This window comes from Crocuta crocuta, unplaced genomic scaffold (assembly GCF_008692635.1).
Source record: "Crocuta crocuta isolate KB4526 unplaced genomic scaffold, BGI_CrCroc_1.0 scaffold48, whole genome shotgun sequence".
Taxonomy (NCBI): domain Eukaryota; kingdom Metazoa; phylum Chordata; class Mammalia; order Carnivora; family Hyaenidae; genus Crocuta; species Crocuta crocuta.
This window is the reverse complement of record NW_027533089.1, coordinates 9,000,182-9,016,812: the sequence shown is the minus strand read 5'-3', so window position 1 is coordinate 9,016,812 and position 16,631 is coordinate 9,000,182. Positions and strand designations below refer to the sequence as shown.

The 16,631-nt window shown below is 45.6% G+C and overlaps 1 protein-coding gene across 2 annotated transcripts in view; it reads right to left on the bottom strand.

Annotated features, from left to right (window-relative positions):
- Window positions 1-16,631, bottom strand: part of BCAR3 (BCAR3 adaptor protein, NSP family member) — a 205,764-nt gene that overhangs the window by 65,504 nt on the left and 123,629 nt on the right. For both annotated transcript variants that reach the window (XM_077746059.1, XM_077746061.1), the window contains exon 3: window positions 15,137-15,176. In XM_077746059.1, coding sequence (XP_077602185.1) covers window positions 15,137-15,176 — 40 coding nt within the window. The remainder of the gene's footprint in view (window positions 1-15,136; window positions 15,177-16,631) is intronic.

Below are 16,631 nucleotides of genomic sequence, written 5' to 3'. Positions count from 1 at the left end.
AAGGACGTTCCATGAAAGAACGGAGTTTTGCTTTGAGTTTTCTAGGAAGAGGCAGACATGAATTTGCCTCCAGGAACAGGGAGAGGGATTCATGGAGTTGGAATGTCCTGTGCCACTGAATGCAGGTGTGAGTGTTGCTCCCACATGCAGGCCCCTCCCAGGGTAGGGGAAACCACTCACAAATGGGTCATTCAATTCTGCTCATGCAGGCAACAGCACCATCTGCAGTTCCTGAAGGGTGTTTCCAAAGCCTATTATTTTGTGGACAGAGGACCTGTGATTTAGAGGTGCTGTCTGAGACAGTCCCTTACTAAGGCCAGGTGGACTTTACCAGCTACAACTGATTACCCAGGAGGGCAACTCTCATATCTTCTTTGTAGGTCTAAGAAAGGGAAATCTGCATCATCCCCCAAATATATTCAGATCTTCCCAAATTTACTCCTTTACGTAGTCTGTAGGTGGACATGGCCCAGACGGAGCTTCTGGGTCCTGTAGGTGGACATGGCCCAGAAGGAGTTTCTGGGTCCCGGATGTCAGTCTCTCTGGCCCTGTGGGGCTTGCTTCGCCCACTGCTATTGTTTTGTTTACCCCAGTGAGGGGCTCCAGCTCTAACACCTGGCTGTTGAAGCACTCATTAAAGTGATCTATGTCTTTGTTTGCTTCACGACTTATTCATTGTCTTACTCATTGTCAACACTCCAATGCCCAGAAGGACTGGGGCCAATGCCTGAACAGGACAGGGGCCAGTGAATGTTTGGAGAAGGTACAGGGATTGTCGATCTGGGTCCACAAACACCTTGGAAGATGTACAGGAGGTACACGTGCGTATTTCTAGACATGGTTCTTATTCATCCCATTTGCAAAGAAAGGCACTTCCTTAATAGTTCAGAATCACAGAGGCCTAAGGCATGACTTGCCACATGAGGGTTATGACCCTTCTTGGGTGAACCAGGCTTGCCACCCCCTATGACTGGATTAGGACTGGTCCCTTCTTCGGCCCTCAGGAGCACCTCACTCTCAACTGTGAACTACCTGGGATCCCAAATGGAGAGAAGCTCCTAGAACACAGGATTTCCTTCTCCCGCCATCTGCACGAGCAATCGTTAAAATGCTCTGCAAACCGGGAGATGAGAGGATGTGGCCCTGTTCTGCCTGGTCTCATTCCAGCAAAGGCTCAAAGACAGAGGGGAGGAGACTGGGCCATGATGGGCTCACATGCTTCCAAAACACCCACCTGGGCCTGGGAAAAATGAGAATCCAATTGGAGACTGGTGGGCACAGGAAACAGTCCATCAGCTTCATCACTGCGTCTGTATAAGCAGCTCTTTTGAGAGTGTGAATGGGGGCTTTATGTAGTAAGTTCTCATCCACAGGCTAATAAATATGTGAAATGGCCTCTCAGACCAGGTTCCTACAGACTGGACACTGAGGTCATTCAAGAAACAATTAGATGCCATCTGGAGAGAGCTGGGACTCAAAAGGAAATTGCCTCCAAGGGCCAAACAGCATGTTCTTGTTCCCAGAGTCTGACACATCCTTATCTTCACTGACATAAAGGACGGATGGAGCTCAGCCAGCTAACCCACACTGGGAGCACAGAACGGGCAAATGCGGCGGCAATTAATAAAAGCTTAAGGACCAGGAGAATGTTCATTTTCAGCCTGCCCCAGGCAAATGTATCCCTTGACTCACTTTCACATCCAAGCTGAGCATGTCCGCCATAACCCAGACCTTGGCCTCACCAAGCTTTGGGTTTTCACGGTTTTAAAATAAAGCAGTCAGAGCAGAACGGCAACTGCTTCTGGACCAGCTCTTCGTAGTATATAATGAGAGACTCGGTCGTATGAAACAGAGTTGGTATTTATTGAGGCCTCACAATCCATTCAATTGTAAAGAGCGGGCCCCCTAACTGAAGACCCTTATTTCTGGGACGGACTCCCAATCTTATTTTTAAATAAAAATTTAATGTCTCCTCTGTATTAATAATCAGTATCTTTTTTAAAAATATGGATTTAGATAAACAGGAGATGATTATTTGTGTACTAAGTGTTTCTACAGCTTTATATCAGCTTTTAAGTAGCAAGAGCCTCTGGGATGGCCGTGTTCAGAGTTCCAGCTGGTGGGCCCACAGACGCCTTTCCAGGAGTCCGTGAGGCCCTAACTATTTCCATTACAATACTGAGACCTTTTTCGCCTTTTTCACTGGGTTGACATTTCCACCCACCACAGCAGATGAGGTAAAAGCAAGGACAGGTCACACTGCTGGGACCTTCGCACAAAGCAAGGGGGAGGCACCAAACAGGGTACAGAGTCACTGCATTTCTGAGCTACCAGTTTCTTAAATTTATTTTTTAGTATTAAAAAATTTTTTTTAAACATTTCTTTAGAAAATAGCCAGTTTCACCTAAAAGTCCTTGAGGAAGCGGTAAGAATTACTTGCTGCTTGGCAGCCGGACCCTGGAGCCTACGTCTCTCTTTACTATTCCGTGCGTGAGGCAGGACGCAGCCCATGGCCCTTGTCCCGCGCACACCGAGCCCCGCCGCGGCCTCGGGGGACCCGCCGCGGCCTCGGGGGAAAGCAAGCATGTGCCCAACTGGCCGCTTCTTCCTGGAACACCACTTTTACTTCAAAGAAATGTCTGATGAACTGTGGTTATTCAGATGTGGCTAGTTATGTGGCAAGCATTTTCTTAAAAAAAAAAAAAAAAAAAGGAACAAAGGGAGGCCTGTCACTGATGGGAGAACAATTGATAGTATTTGTTGCCAGTGATGAAAGCTTAACTTTCGATGGAAAATTAGAATGTGGGGAAACTCGTATTCATGACCACGAGTTTGACAGCTTCCCAATATCTTTAACAAATTTTTTTCCTGATAAGTGGGGATAGAAATGAAAGTGAGTTTTTGATATTGTATAACGAAACATATTAACGTTTTGAATATCTGTGTTAACTTGAACAACCAGTATGTTTCAAATGCTCAATGCATGATGACACAGAATCATACTTGGGGAAAGGACCCATTCAAATTGTCAGAGAGACTAATGGGTTTTAAGGGAATAGAATAAAAAAAAAAAGTTCATGAATACGGTTTCAGATTCCATATTATAATTAGCTTTTATGGAGCTACAACTCTTCAAGCTTCAGCATAATATCGGAGAAGAATATCTCTAATTATCTGAAGAGGCTATTAAAATAGTCCTTAGGGTTGTGAAATGGGTGAAGGGGGTCACAAGGTACAAATATTCAATTATAAAATGAGTAAGTCATGGGGAGATATAATGTAAAGCATGGTGACTATAGTTAATAACACTGTGTTGCGTATTTGAAAACAGTGAGGAGAACGGATCTTGCAAATTTTCATCACAAGAAAAAAAAATTATGACCATGTATGGTGATGGACATTAGCCAGACTTACAGTGGTGCTTACTTTGCAACAATCTGACCTATCACTCTCCACATTCGATCATTTGACTCCTAGTTTTCTCTGACAGAAGTCTGCACACAAATGCGTACACGCCGTCTGAGCTGCAGGCAACGCCATCTCTCCTGCATCATGCTTCGCTCCTCTGTGCTCCCGCATGCACCCGATCTGGCAGGAAATCCTGAAGACTGCCTTTGTGTGTGACTAGAATCTCCGTCTTTCACCACCTGTTTTGCTGTCACAGGTCCACATTCTCCTTTCTCACCTGGAGAGTCACAATGGCCTCCCAACTCCTCTTCCTTGTTCTTGCCCCTGCCCCTGTTGTCTGCTAGCTGCACAGACGCCAACGCCACCCCGACTTGGCTTCCCACCCCACTCAGCACAAGTTACCTATGGGCCCCGGGCAACCTGCCCCGTCCCTCTCATCACTCTCTCACATGAGCTTCTACCTCCCTTTCCCTCAAGTTCACTCCCTTCTAGCCTCTCTGGCCTCCAGGCTGTTCCCTGGTGCAAGAGGTGAACTCCTGCCTCACAACCTTGCCCTTGATACAGCCTCTTCCCTTCAGACATCACACTTGACTTGCCCCTCCAACTCAGGTCACCTTCTGGGTGAGCCTCTCCCTGGCCACCCTATTTAAAATGTGGCATCCCCTGACCCTATTTCATAGCTCTTTCCCCTGATAAATCTTTTCGCTTAGTACTCATCACTGCCTAACATGCTTGCTAGGCTGTCTTCCTCATCTTCCCAGTCCTCCTCCCCAGAGTACAAGCCTCATAGAGGCAGGGATGTTGTTTTGTTTCACTGCCATATCCTCAGCCCCTACCTAGAACACTGGCCAGAAGACGGCAAGTGCTCAATAGGTATTTTGAAGTGACAATGAATACGTAACAAATAAGGCTGTATTTTTAAATAACTGCAAAACTGGTAACATTAAAAAGAACCCAAATATCAGTGGAAAATTGGCCAATATATTTCATACAATGGAATACTAAATAGCCATTCAAAAGAAGGAGGTAGACCTGTGTATTTAATATGGAATGATGTTCAATTTAAAAAGCAAGTTGGAAAGCTATATGTAGTTATATGTTCTTTTTGGCAGTCAATCAATCAGTATAGTCGTCCCTGAACTCAGCCTTCTTAGTCCCATAATCTCAGAATTTCCCAAGAACACTTGAAGCTTCCTCACTCTCTTCCCTCGCAGGAAGCACACNGTCAATCAATCAATATAGTCGTCCCTGAACTCAGCCTTCTTAGTCCCATAATCTCAGAATTTCCCAAGAACACTTGAAGCTTCCTCACTCTTCCCTCGCAGGAAGCACATGAGCACCTACCCTTCTCATAGATTCCTGCTATGCTCTCTCCTGTGCCACTCAGCCTGGGCACACATGGCCCCACAGGCCTGGGGTCTCCCCCAACCATCTCTAACATGCTGATACCGGTTTTCTGCCTCACCTAATACCAGCTTCTTTCTGGCCATTTTTTCCAGCTATCAAGTCGCAATTCAAATATCATTAAATTTTTTTTAATGTTTATTTTTTAGAGAGAGACACAGAGACAGAGCATGAGCAGGAAGGGGCAAAGAGAGAGGGAGACACAGAATCCGAAGCAGGCTCCTGGCTCTGAGCTGTTAGCACAGAGACTGACGTAGGGCTCTAACTTGCAAACTGTGAGATCATAACCTGAGCAGAAGTCAGGTGCTTAACCGACTGATCCACCCAGGCACCCCCAAGTATCATTTTTTCCCAAGGAGACTTCCTGGTTACCATAGGTAAAACTTCAGATCACTACCAACCACCCCTCCCCACTCAAAATCTATACACAATGTCATAGCATCTTAGAGTTTTTTGTCCAAGAATGTAAAACAATTCACTCTATTAATAAAATGCCTTAATGATTTTAATCTGTTTAATATAAAGCTAAGAAAACCACTTGCCTCTTTATATACTTTATATATAGCCCTTAGTTCTGAAGTTATAAACATAACGTTAATAATTTAACATCAATAGCTCCCAGAATATTTAGACAATGAACTGTAGCCAAACTCTGCTTTGTTGTGACATGTTATTTCCTCTAGAGGGCGAAATTGAACAACAAACGATTGCAAAAAAAAAACAAAACAAAACAAAAACCCTGGCCTCCCATTTGGGAGCTGATGACAAGATCTGCTGAGGAACTGATAGGTCTGAGCCACAGAAGTTGCCAGAAGTACATTTTTTAAAAAGTGTATATACCTCTGCCTAAATGTGTGACTATTTAAGGTGATAACAGCAACCCCATAATTTTTATCCTATACCAGGTTGGCAAGAGAATGAAGACTGAAGATTTCTTCCTTTCATTAAATGAAATCACTGGAGAAGTTTCTGGAAAATGTTTAGAGATATTGAGTGTTACTGCTTCTTGGAAAATTTCAAGATCTTTAGAACCTCATTCCTTCTTCCTTCAATTTAAATGCCCTTTGCATCTGGTTTTACGTGGTCATCAGTTAGCTGGTCAGTCTCTAAGTATTAAGAAGAAAAGGTCCCTGTCCTCAGAACTCACATTCTAATGAGGTTTTTTGGTTTGTTTTGTTTTTTAACTAAACAAATAGAATTTGGGACAAGTGGGGATACACAGAGTAATGAGATATTGACTTAGGGAGGCAGCTTTGAGCAGCACAGGGACAGGGACAGTCTCTCTGAGGCAATGAAATTAGAGTCAAGCCGCACGGAAGACTACCATGATAGTAACCACATCAGTATCTCCTGAGTGCTATCTACATGTCAGGCTCTCTGCTACAACTTTACATGAAGCAACTCATTTAATTCCAACATGCTCCCGTCTACTGTTAAGGAAACCAAGCTCCAGAGGATTTCAGAAACTTGCCCAAAGTCACACAACCAAGATATGCCAGGTGTCTGTATCTATGTTAACTTCCAAGAGCTGCTGTAACAAACCACCACCGATTTGGTGGCTTTAAAATAGAAATTTATTCTCTCACAGTTCTGGAGGCTAAGTATCCAAAACCAAGATGTTGGCAAAAGCCACATTTTTCTCTGAAAGCTCCAGGGGAAGACCCTTCCTTGCCTCTTCCTAGCTTATGGGGGCCATAATCTTTGGTGGTGGTGACTTTTCTACACATCAACCCCAATTCCTGCTTCTGTGGTCACATGACATTCTCCCGTGTGTCAGTGCCTTTGTGCACAAATTCCTCTCTTCTTATAAGAACACCAGTCTTTGGATTAGGGCCCACCTTAATCCAGTATGATCTCATCCCAGTGTGATCACAGCTGCAAAGACCTTATTCCAAATAAGGCCACGTTTACAGGTACTGGGGGTTAGTACTTCAATATATGTTTTGGGAGAACACAATTCAACCCACTCTAAACCACTCAACTTCAAAAGAAGCTTTCATGCCAAAGAAAAGGCAAAGATCGGGGGCCAGTAGGAAGAGCCAGGATGGAGGAATATAGCCACTAAGGCAGATGGCGGGGTGAGGACAGAGGTAGACAGGCCACATGAGGAGGGTTCTGAAGTCCAATCATAAAGCGGAGTCTAGTCAGACGCTGTAACTTCCATTCTTGCTCGGATGTCAGTGTTCCAAGCCTCTTTGCTACCTCTCTACCCGCCATCGCTTGGGAGCCCAGAGGAGTCCTCTTACTTTCGGTCAAGAATGAAGGCTGCAGCATAGGATACAAATGTGAATCTAGCCGCACTCCACTCTCAGGCCAGACAAGGATTCTTTGAGCGCCTCTAGAGGGCAGCTCCAGGGTCTGACCTTGGTTCAAACCATCAAGTTCAGGAGGCCAGGGAGAATTTACCTCTGACTTGGGACACTGAGAAAATGCATCTCAGGCTGCACTGGCGGTGCAACCCGGTGTGAGGAAATTATCCAGACAAGCCCCAGACGGGAACCGGCAGGATTTCAGCACCTGTGCTGTGCCCACACATCAGTGCAGCCCGCAGAATTCAAGTCCTTAGATGGGATGGGCCCGGTGGGAGACGCTGCTCAGAGCAGCATCTCCTGCGAGATGTTGAGATGCGTCCAGGTTGTGCAGGGCTGCCACTGTAGCGGCTCTGTGACCGTGCAAGTTCTCACAACCTGCACAAGGACTCCCTGCTCTATCATCAGGGAAGATAAAGTGATGACCCGGATGTGAGGCTGAAAGCCTACTGTGAGATTTTTGCTGAAAGCCTACTATGCGTTATTGAAAGGAAAAACAGGGACAGTGAATATGCATATAGTCTAGAGCAGGAGTCAGCAAATCTTTTCTGTAAAGGGCCAGGGAGTAAATATTTCAGGCTTTGCTTCCCAGTCCGTCCTAGCTGCTCAACTCCATGGTTACGGCGACAAAGCAGCAATACGTAAATGAATGGGTGAGGCTGTGTTTCTATAAAGCTCTACGCATGTTGAAACCCGAATTTTATAATTTTCACATTCCTCTTTTGATTAAAAAAAAAAACCTTTAAAGTGTGAAATCTGTTTTTAGTTTGCAGGCCAGACAATAACAGGCTGCAGGCCAGATTTGGTCTCCGGCTGTAGTTTGCTGATCCTACCAGTCTAATGATATCCCCAAATGCTCATCAATTCACTTAATGTCATTGTGGTAACAAGGTCTCCAACTGGAAATTTCCTGTCCTCCCCTAGAATATTCACTGGCTTCTGGGCAAGATGCCAGGCACTCGTGTGAACTCGGGAACCCCCTCTGGCTTCCTCTCCTTCACCGCCTCCAGTTAAGTCAGCCAGAAACCGTCAACTCACCTAATAAAATGGCTCTTAATTCTCTCTCCGAAAGGCCTCCAGGCCCTGCCCTGACTTTCCATGCCCACTGCCACTATCTAAGGTTAGGCTCTTGGTAACACTTTGCTCCCACTTCTCACTACACTGGGCAATTACCAACACCAACACGTGATACATGCTCAAAACTATCTGTTGAATGAGCCAATGCAGTGAAATATCTGTAAGCTCAGCACTTTCACCATCTGATCAGCAGTCTGAGGTGGCCCATCTCAAAACCAAACATTTCCCCTACTCGGGTGACAGCGCTTACAGGCAACAATATGGTAAGGTTTTTAAAGTCAGGCTCACTGAGGTATAAGAGAGTAAGAGTCACCCCTTTGAAAAAGTATGGTTCTGTGAGCTTTGAAACAACCATAATCAAGGTATTTCTATCATTCTACCAGTTCCTTTGTTCCCTTTTGCAGTCGACCTCTGCCCTACCCCCTTTTCAACCACTTATCTATTTTCTGTCTCTTAAAAGTTTTTATACGTATCCGACAGTCCATTCTTTTTTTAGGCTATCACGCCATTGTATGGTATCCTACAGTTTCGCCATTCACCAGCTAAAGGGCATTCAAACTGTTACCAGTTTTTGTCAATTATAAATCATGTCGCTATAAACATTCACATACAGATTTTAAATGAACATACATTTTTATAAGCTTTTGCTGTTTATAAATGACCACATTTTCAAAGACCTGCGGGAAAAGATTCCAATGAAGGAGGGGCTGTCCTCCATCCCTATTCTTCTGTCTTCCCACCCTGTCTCAGTAATTTGTTTTTAAATGGTAGTAACGTTAAACCTCCCAAGAAGATGTGCCGAGAATGTTTTTGGTGTGGATGGGAGCTCTCATTCGCTCCTCTGAATGTGAGTCCCAGGGCTATTTCACATTCACCGCGGGCAGCGTTTGATCTTCTGGTCCCACGAGGCACGGTGCTGGCTCTGCGGATGTGCACACTCAGGCAAAAACCTGCAGAGCCAGCCAATTGGGCCGTTATTTGGTTCATATAACTTGCTAAAATCTCACGGAATGTACAGCGTGCCATTGTTTTTGTAAGTCCCTTTCAGGACTTTGTTAGCTGGCTAATTCAGAGCAGACTAGCCAGTTTCCCCGCTGGAAGAAAAGACGTCCCTCAAAAGCAGCTATTTAACCGTGACCATGGCTGCGGCCATCTTGAGCACAAAGAGAGAGCTGCAGCCTCGCCGGCCCCTCTCCCACGAGGTCCCAACGCCGGCCCGCGCGCTTATACTTGGTGCTGGAATTCGCATAATTACTCCTCTTTTAATCTGCTGGGTGACCTAACGTAGCCCCGGCCGGCTGCAGGAAGCCGCCTTGCTGAGATCTGAGCCTTGGGCAGCCTGTCATATCTGTAAGGCCCTCTCGAAAAGAGCATTTCGGAGCATTAACCCCATAAAGGAATGATTGCCAAGGCGCCCGGGACTCGGGAGCTGCTCTTGAGCGCTTGGCTGGGAAGTGGCGGGGCGGAGGGGGCGGAGAGGAGCCGTCGGAGGGTGCGGATCCCCACTCAGGATAACGGCTCCAGCCCTGTCCCTTCTCCTAGCCTGCGAAGGAGCTCAGAAACCGCAAATCATTTCATAAATGCTCGCAAGTGGTTCCAGCAAGAATCCACCCAGGCTGACTACAAAAGAAAGGATATTTGTTCACTAGGAGGCTAGCCCGGGACAAAAGGCTGCATTCCGTCTTGACACTTGCTAACTGCGGTCGCCTGGAGAGCAGGCCTTTGTCCACAGGCGGGCATTGTGCTGTTTATAGCCTCGCCACGAAAATGGGCTTGCCTACAGCTTAGCTAATTTGAAAAACAGTCATCCCGATTTTCTTTTCTGCATCCTGGCTTTGTTTTCCAATTTATCTTTCTTAAGGGCATTTTAAAATGAAAAATCTATAATAAACATTTCTCTTATAAGAAAATTCACCCAGCTCCGCCCCCAGACAATCATCACCTCCCCGGAAAAAACTGTGTTTTTAAACCATTCCCAGCAAAGAGATGCTTTATTAAAATGACTGTAAGGCTTGTATGTGAAGAAGCAGCTAGAAAGAATCTTCAGTCTAAAAGGAAGATAGGGGGAGAAGATAGGAAATAATATAAATTTCTAAAATTTAGTGTATGGTGGGCAATTCTTCACCTTTGAAGAAGTAGCCCCAGGAAAAGGAAAAGAAAAAAAAAATAATGAAAATGAAAGTAAGTTTCATAGGTTCAAGAAGGGGCTACAAAAGGGAAAGCAAAACAGATCTGAGAGTAGCTGCCGGAGTGTTGAGTTAATCCCCAGTCTTTTGAAGTAATATGATGGGTGGGCAGTTATTAGCTCTCACATCCTTGGTCTTAATGTCTGGGACATACCATGTTCCAACCAATATGGCACTTTTATGGTCAAGAGTGACAGATATAGAATCCCTTACTTGGTTAAAAACAAAAAAATAAAACAAAACAAAAAACAAACTTTCCCCTCCAGCCTATTACAGGTATGGATGATCCTAAAAATGCTCAAAGGACTTTCACCCATTCCTTGATTTTCGAGCTATAAGATAGAAACCACAGAGAGAATGTGCCAAGTCCAAAGTCACAGAGGGGTAGACGGTTCTCCGTGGTTGTAGAACCTGGAGTCCACTATTCGGATGTTATTCTGGGAAGGTTAACTCACTGAACTATTATCATTTGTTCACGTTTTAAAGAGTTTTTAAATGTTTATTTTGAGAGAGAGAGAGAGAAAGAGGGAGCAGGGTAGAGGCAGAGAGAGGGGAAGACAGAATCCGAAGCAGGCTCCAAGCTCCTAGCTGCCAGCACAGAGCCCAAGGCAGGGCTCAAACTCACGAACCGCGAGAGCATGAGATCATGACCTGAGCTGAAGTCGGACACTTCACTGACAGAACCACACAGGCCCCATTAATTCACATTTTAGTACATTTTATCAAATGTTCTAAGTAGTTACCAGACACAGATCTAAGAAAGTAGACACTGAATAAATGCGTTGTAATGGGGGTACAAATATGGCAAAAATCAAATGCGGCAGTAAGCAAGTAAAGCAGCCCAGAAGATAAACTCTTCTTCACAATTTTGCCTAGGGCTCTTTCCTCCAAAAGCTATTTCCTCTGTTTAAAAAAAAAAAAAAAAAGGTTTTTATCTCTGAAAAGGTATGCTAGGTACGCAGAGGAAAATTCCAGAGCTGTATGCAACTCATGAAAGTCACCAACAACTAAAGCGCAGGAGGAAGCTGGAGCCACTGTGGAAGTTTCTGCTTTCCAGCCTGGAAGAAGTGGTTTCTTCTGGGTACAGTTAAAAAGAGAATCAATTGTATGTGGTTACAGAAATGGTTAAAATCAGACTTTCAAGATGATTTCAAACATGAGCTACTGTGGGGCAAAAAATGTGGAGAGAAGGGAAGTCTCGGAAAATAAGGGAAAAGTTAAAAAAGAAAAAACAGAGGTGCCTGGGTGGCTCAGTCGGTTAAGCATCTGACTTGGGCTGAGGTCATGATCTCCCAGTTCATGGGTTCAAGTCCTGCATCACCCTCTGTGCTGATAGCTGGGAGCCTGGAGCCTACTTCAGATTCTGTCTCCCTCTCTTTCTGCCTCTCCACCATTTATGTGCTCTCTCTCTCTCTCTCTTTCAAATATAAACAAACATTTTAAAAATTAAAAAATTTAAAAAAAAGAAAAGAAAAAACAAAACTCCTCTCTAACAGAATTAAAGAGACAGAAACAGTGAAGAGCAAGATTCCAAAAATCCCCTGGCTACTTCGGAGCTGCTCTAATTTTCTTATCACATCCAAACATGGAATTGAGCTGGCGGTCTAGGTGCAGTTGGGAGGCCCCAGCAGGAAGTGAAAGAACCGCCAACAGCCCTGGGGCTTCTCAGCCACGCATGGTTCCCTCCACTCTGGGCACAGAGGAGCCCCTTGTAGCCTAGCAACCACAGACTGGTCCCCTTTCACGCCGTATTAATGCGCTTCCATACAAACTGGACACAGAGTACAAACTGGACAGAAGTGAATTTTGGATTCATTCTCTACCCAGTGCTCTCTGCCACAATTCCACAGCCCCAGCGCCACCCCACCCCCAGGGCCCTGGCTCCCCAGGCACAGGAGGGGGCTCCAGTCCCAGATGTCTCTCATACCTGTGCACTGGGAAAACCCAGTGAGGATGGTTAGAAAGCCTCCCATGGGAAGGAGAAGGCGTTTGAAGACATAGACACGGGGCTGCGATTCTCAACAGAATGAGAAGGGCTGTCTGTCGGCCACATCTGGCTGCTTCCACCACTGTGAAGACTCTCAGAGATCAGACCACCCCATTATGACCCCCCTAAAAATGTCCCTTGAATCTTGCTTTTTTGGCTGATAAATCTCCAGAAGGGGACCCTATTCAAGGCAACAAATTTTACGTAGAATCTCTACTTTTCTACATACCTAAGAGGCACTAAGTGTACGAGGGGATCGGAGGAAAGTAACAGCTCCAAGTCAGGAAGGGCTTAACTGCATCCCAGTTTATCTACAACCACCTCACCACCTCCCTTGATTATTTTCAGTCACCCTCCAAAGTCACTAGGCTCCAGCGGGCACCAATTTACAAGGCCTTCATGACATGGACTCGTCAGCCAGGCTCGAGAGGGCAGTCAAGTCTGAGAAATGCTAGAATGAGCCTACACTGGCCCAAGAAGCACGACACATGGGTCAATTTAGACCTGGAGGTCAAACGCCTCCACGAACATGCTTCCAGAGCTTCCGTACCCATAGAAGAAAATGGAAATACCCAGCATTTGCCAAACAAATCCTTAAACCACCCCTCCAAACCAATGGCAAAGTGAGAAATAAAAATAATAAATGTGAGACATCCAGGAGAAGTGCAGAGACTTCATTTATAAAGCCCGGAACAGATTCAGACAAGGTTGGGAGCAAAGACGACCTTCAGAACACCTCAACAGGCCCTTGGGAAGAAGTACCCTTGAGCCACTAAGAGGGGTCCCATCATGTCTCACTGCTGGCAAGGAGAGCCTAGCAAGTAGAAGCCACCAAGATCCCCCATATCTTTTCTTTTCTTTTCTTTTTTTAATGTTTTTTTATTTATATCTAGGAGAGAGAGCTACAGCGTGAGCAGGGGAGGGTCAGAGAGAGAGGGAGTCACAGACTGAAACAGGCTCCAGGCTCTGAGCTGCTGGCAGTCAGCACAGAGCCCAACGCGGGGCTTGAACCCACGAACCGCGAGATCATGACCTAAGTGAAAGTCGGCGCTTAACCGACTAAGCCACCCAGGCGCCCCCCCCCCATATCTTTTCTTACACAATTTAGAATGACCGATATACACAAATGTGATGCCAACAGCTTAAATAATACTAAAACAGATCATTCCAGAATGTATGTTTAACTTAGAATTCATCACTGGATTATCTTCAAAGTTTGGACATCGTACAAAAAAACCCAAGTTACTGGAGTAGGGAAGGGTCTGTGCTTGCTCAGCACAGCCTGAAGGAGCCTACAGCGGGAGACAGCCCATTTCTGAAACATGCCATGGTGGCTTTTAAAAGGCTGCTGTGATTTACACACTGCCTAATTCTAGGGCACATTTTTTATGTCGTGGTCAAGTCAAATCATTATCCTCTGTGAATAGCACCCCCCCAGGTCTTGCAGCATACAACCTGCATAAAATAAAGGCAGACGCATTCAGGAGGGACACAGGCATCATTCATAAAGCTCTATCGTATTCTGACATGGCAGCCATGCTGGTTTAGGATTGTACATTTGCTGCAGTGAAACTACAGTTCAGACACAGCCTGGGTATGACAATGTGGAAAAAGTAACACCCACCTCCATCCCAACAAACTTTATCATGACTACCTCAAGTGACTAATTGATTCTACTGGGGCTCTGTCTTCTTTCATCCATCCTCTGATGTAAAAGAGAAGAAATGCCAAAAACGGTGCTGGCACAGGCACACAAGAAAGCAAGGGGTCTAAAAACCCACAAACCGTGATGCTGCCCTGAGAAAAATGAGGTTGCATTGTGGCTCCGAGTAGGCAAGCGCCTTAAAACTTAACACGTGCCACGATTTCACCTAAAAATTATGGATATTGTCATAAATCCAAGAAACCAAGTGTGACAAGTCAGAGTTCTCTCTTCCGTAGCAGGTACCAGATTTCAGTTCTCAAAAAGAAAATAAAGCAAACATATATACACACCCCCCCAAAAAAACGGTGTGGGGGAGGGAGAGGTAAAATGCATCTTTTCTTTCTGCTGAGAAAGATATCACTATTTCCAAATGTTGCCTGTTTAGAAGCTTTGAATGTCAGCCCCGCTAGAAAGCAGCATATTACCACAGCTCAAGGTCCTAGATTAGCCACCACATAGGAGAGTGGCTGTTGGAAAGGAAAGCCGACCCAGAAAACCTCAGGGAGCCATCAGCCCTCCACTGAAGATAAATGCAGGCTCACAATTCATTATCTACCATCCCCAAAAGCCAAAGCACTCTGAAAACTGCAAAATTTCAAGTCAGTCCTTTGGCAGCCAATCAAACCTGACCTCATTTGATGGCAAAATGTGAGCTGCACTACATAAGATCATTTGTAGTCTGTTTATCCCACTTTGTGTGAATGTTCCTTACATTTCACTGATGAACTAATGAGCTTGAGTACGGAGTAGTGACCTAGACCCCTCTGAGGATGTTTTTATATATATGTACCCGATTACCTTTCAAAAAAAAATTCTGAATTTTAGAACCCATCCGGCCCCAAGGGTTTCAGATAAGAGGAAAAAGACTGTAGACCTATAATAGGATGACGTAAGACCCCTACAAAAGTTACTGAAGGACTGAGAGAGTCAGATTACCCCCTAGTTGTTCTAATGTGAGCAGCTTCCTACACAGGCCAGACTGCAGCATTATCTGGCTGTGTTAAAAATGGGAAATCGATTACGCAGGGTCCTAATTACACTTTAAATCCTGGTTTCCTACCTTCACATATTCCAGGCTTGAGTCCAGAAGATGCTGATCCCTGAAAAGAGAAAACGGTAAGTATGAGAACTGGGAACAATGCATTCTTGCACTGAGTAAAGTGTATCCAACATTTAATCCCCCCTGTTCCTTCATATTAATAAAATGGGCCCACCTCCCCAGCAATACTCCCTGCAGACAGATAAGGAAGTTAGAACAGATACAGGTTTCTTTTCACGGTGTGTGTTGGGGGTAGAGGGTGGACCGCAGGACACCAACAAAATTTCTGTTTAGAAGCTCCAAGTATTTTATCACATTCAGGCTCCAAATGTTAGACTTTCATGTGGTAATTCTACATTCACTAGAGCATAAAATTAGCCTAGAAATCTAAAGCAAAGAACGAGGAGGATAGAGGTGGGTGAAAAGCAGGACTGGATGCTCAAATGAGGGGTCCTTTCGACCAGACAGCTGTGTCATGCCCACTTTGACAGAAGAAAATGGAGGCTGAGGTAGTCCAGCAGCTGCCCAACGTCACCCAGCACCAAGGGGAGAAGATAGGGTCTGTATACCCAGCTCTCTAGATCACATTTGCCTTTTTTTTAAAATTGCTGCTTCTATCACCCACCCGCCCCTGGTGTCAAGCAGAGCAATCTATCCTAATTTTCTTTGGCGCCCCAGTATCCTTCTCTCCCTATCTAATGTCTGCTCGTGTCATAATATGACACTGGAATTAACCAGAGAGTGAAAAGTAAACAGCAGCAGGTGGCCCTCAGGAGGCTGACTTCTTAAAGAAAGAAGAGGATCTGACTAGGCCAGAGGAGAGGAGGAGGAGACGTGAGCGCGGCCATTTTCAGTGGTTGCAGAGTTATAGCGCGGTGCCCCCTCAACAGAGGGTGTGAAAAGACAGCTGCCTTCAGAGCCTTGAACTTCAGAAACTCAACACATCCTCACAGAGACGGCATCATTTGGAAAGGACAGAATGGCTGTGGAGCCTGTAAGAGCAGTCTTCTCAAGGGAGAAGGTCTTTCAGGGAGGGTGAAGGTCCCTCAAAAGCCCCACTGATAAGCAGCTGGCTTCCTCCACAAGGTTGGCTCAGCTCCCCAAAACGTGGGCTGTGAAGAGACCCTGCAAGATGGCAGCACTTCTTCCCAGGACAAGAGAGAAGGTCACTGCCAGAGCACAAGGAGTCCCAACCCCACAGCTCAGGGATACCACCATCTTGTGGGATGGACGTAACCCCCAAATCCATGCTTAGCCTGGTTTGGCTGTCCATTTGGGGCCGTGCACAGGGCACCTACATGGAGGCAGTGCGGCATCCAAGATGTGCCTTTCCACGTCAGTGGATTAGGTTCTGGAAGGAGTCCCTTTGCAGGGCCAAACGACTGAGAACAGCATAAGCTCACTGTACCTGATTGCCTTTCCATCAAAGAGGGCTAGAAACCTCGAAGCCTCACAACTCTCTGCCTTCAAGTTCATTTACCTGGCATCCAAAGTCTGTCCACTGTGCCAGGTTGCC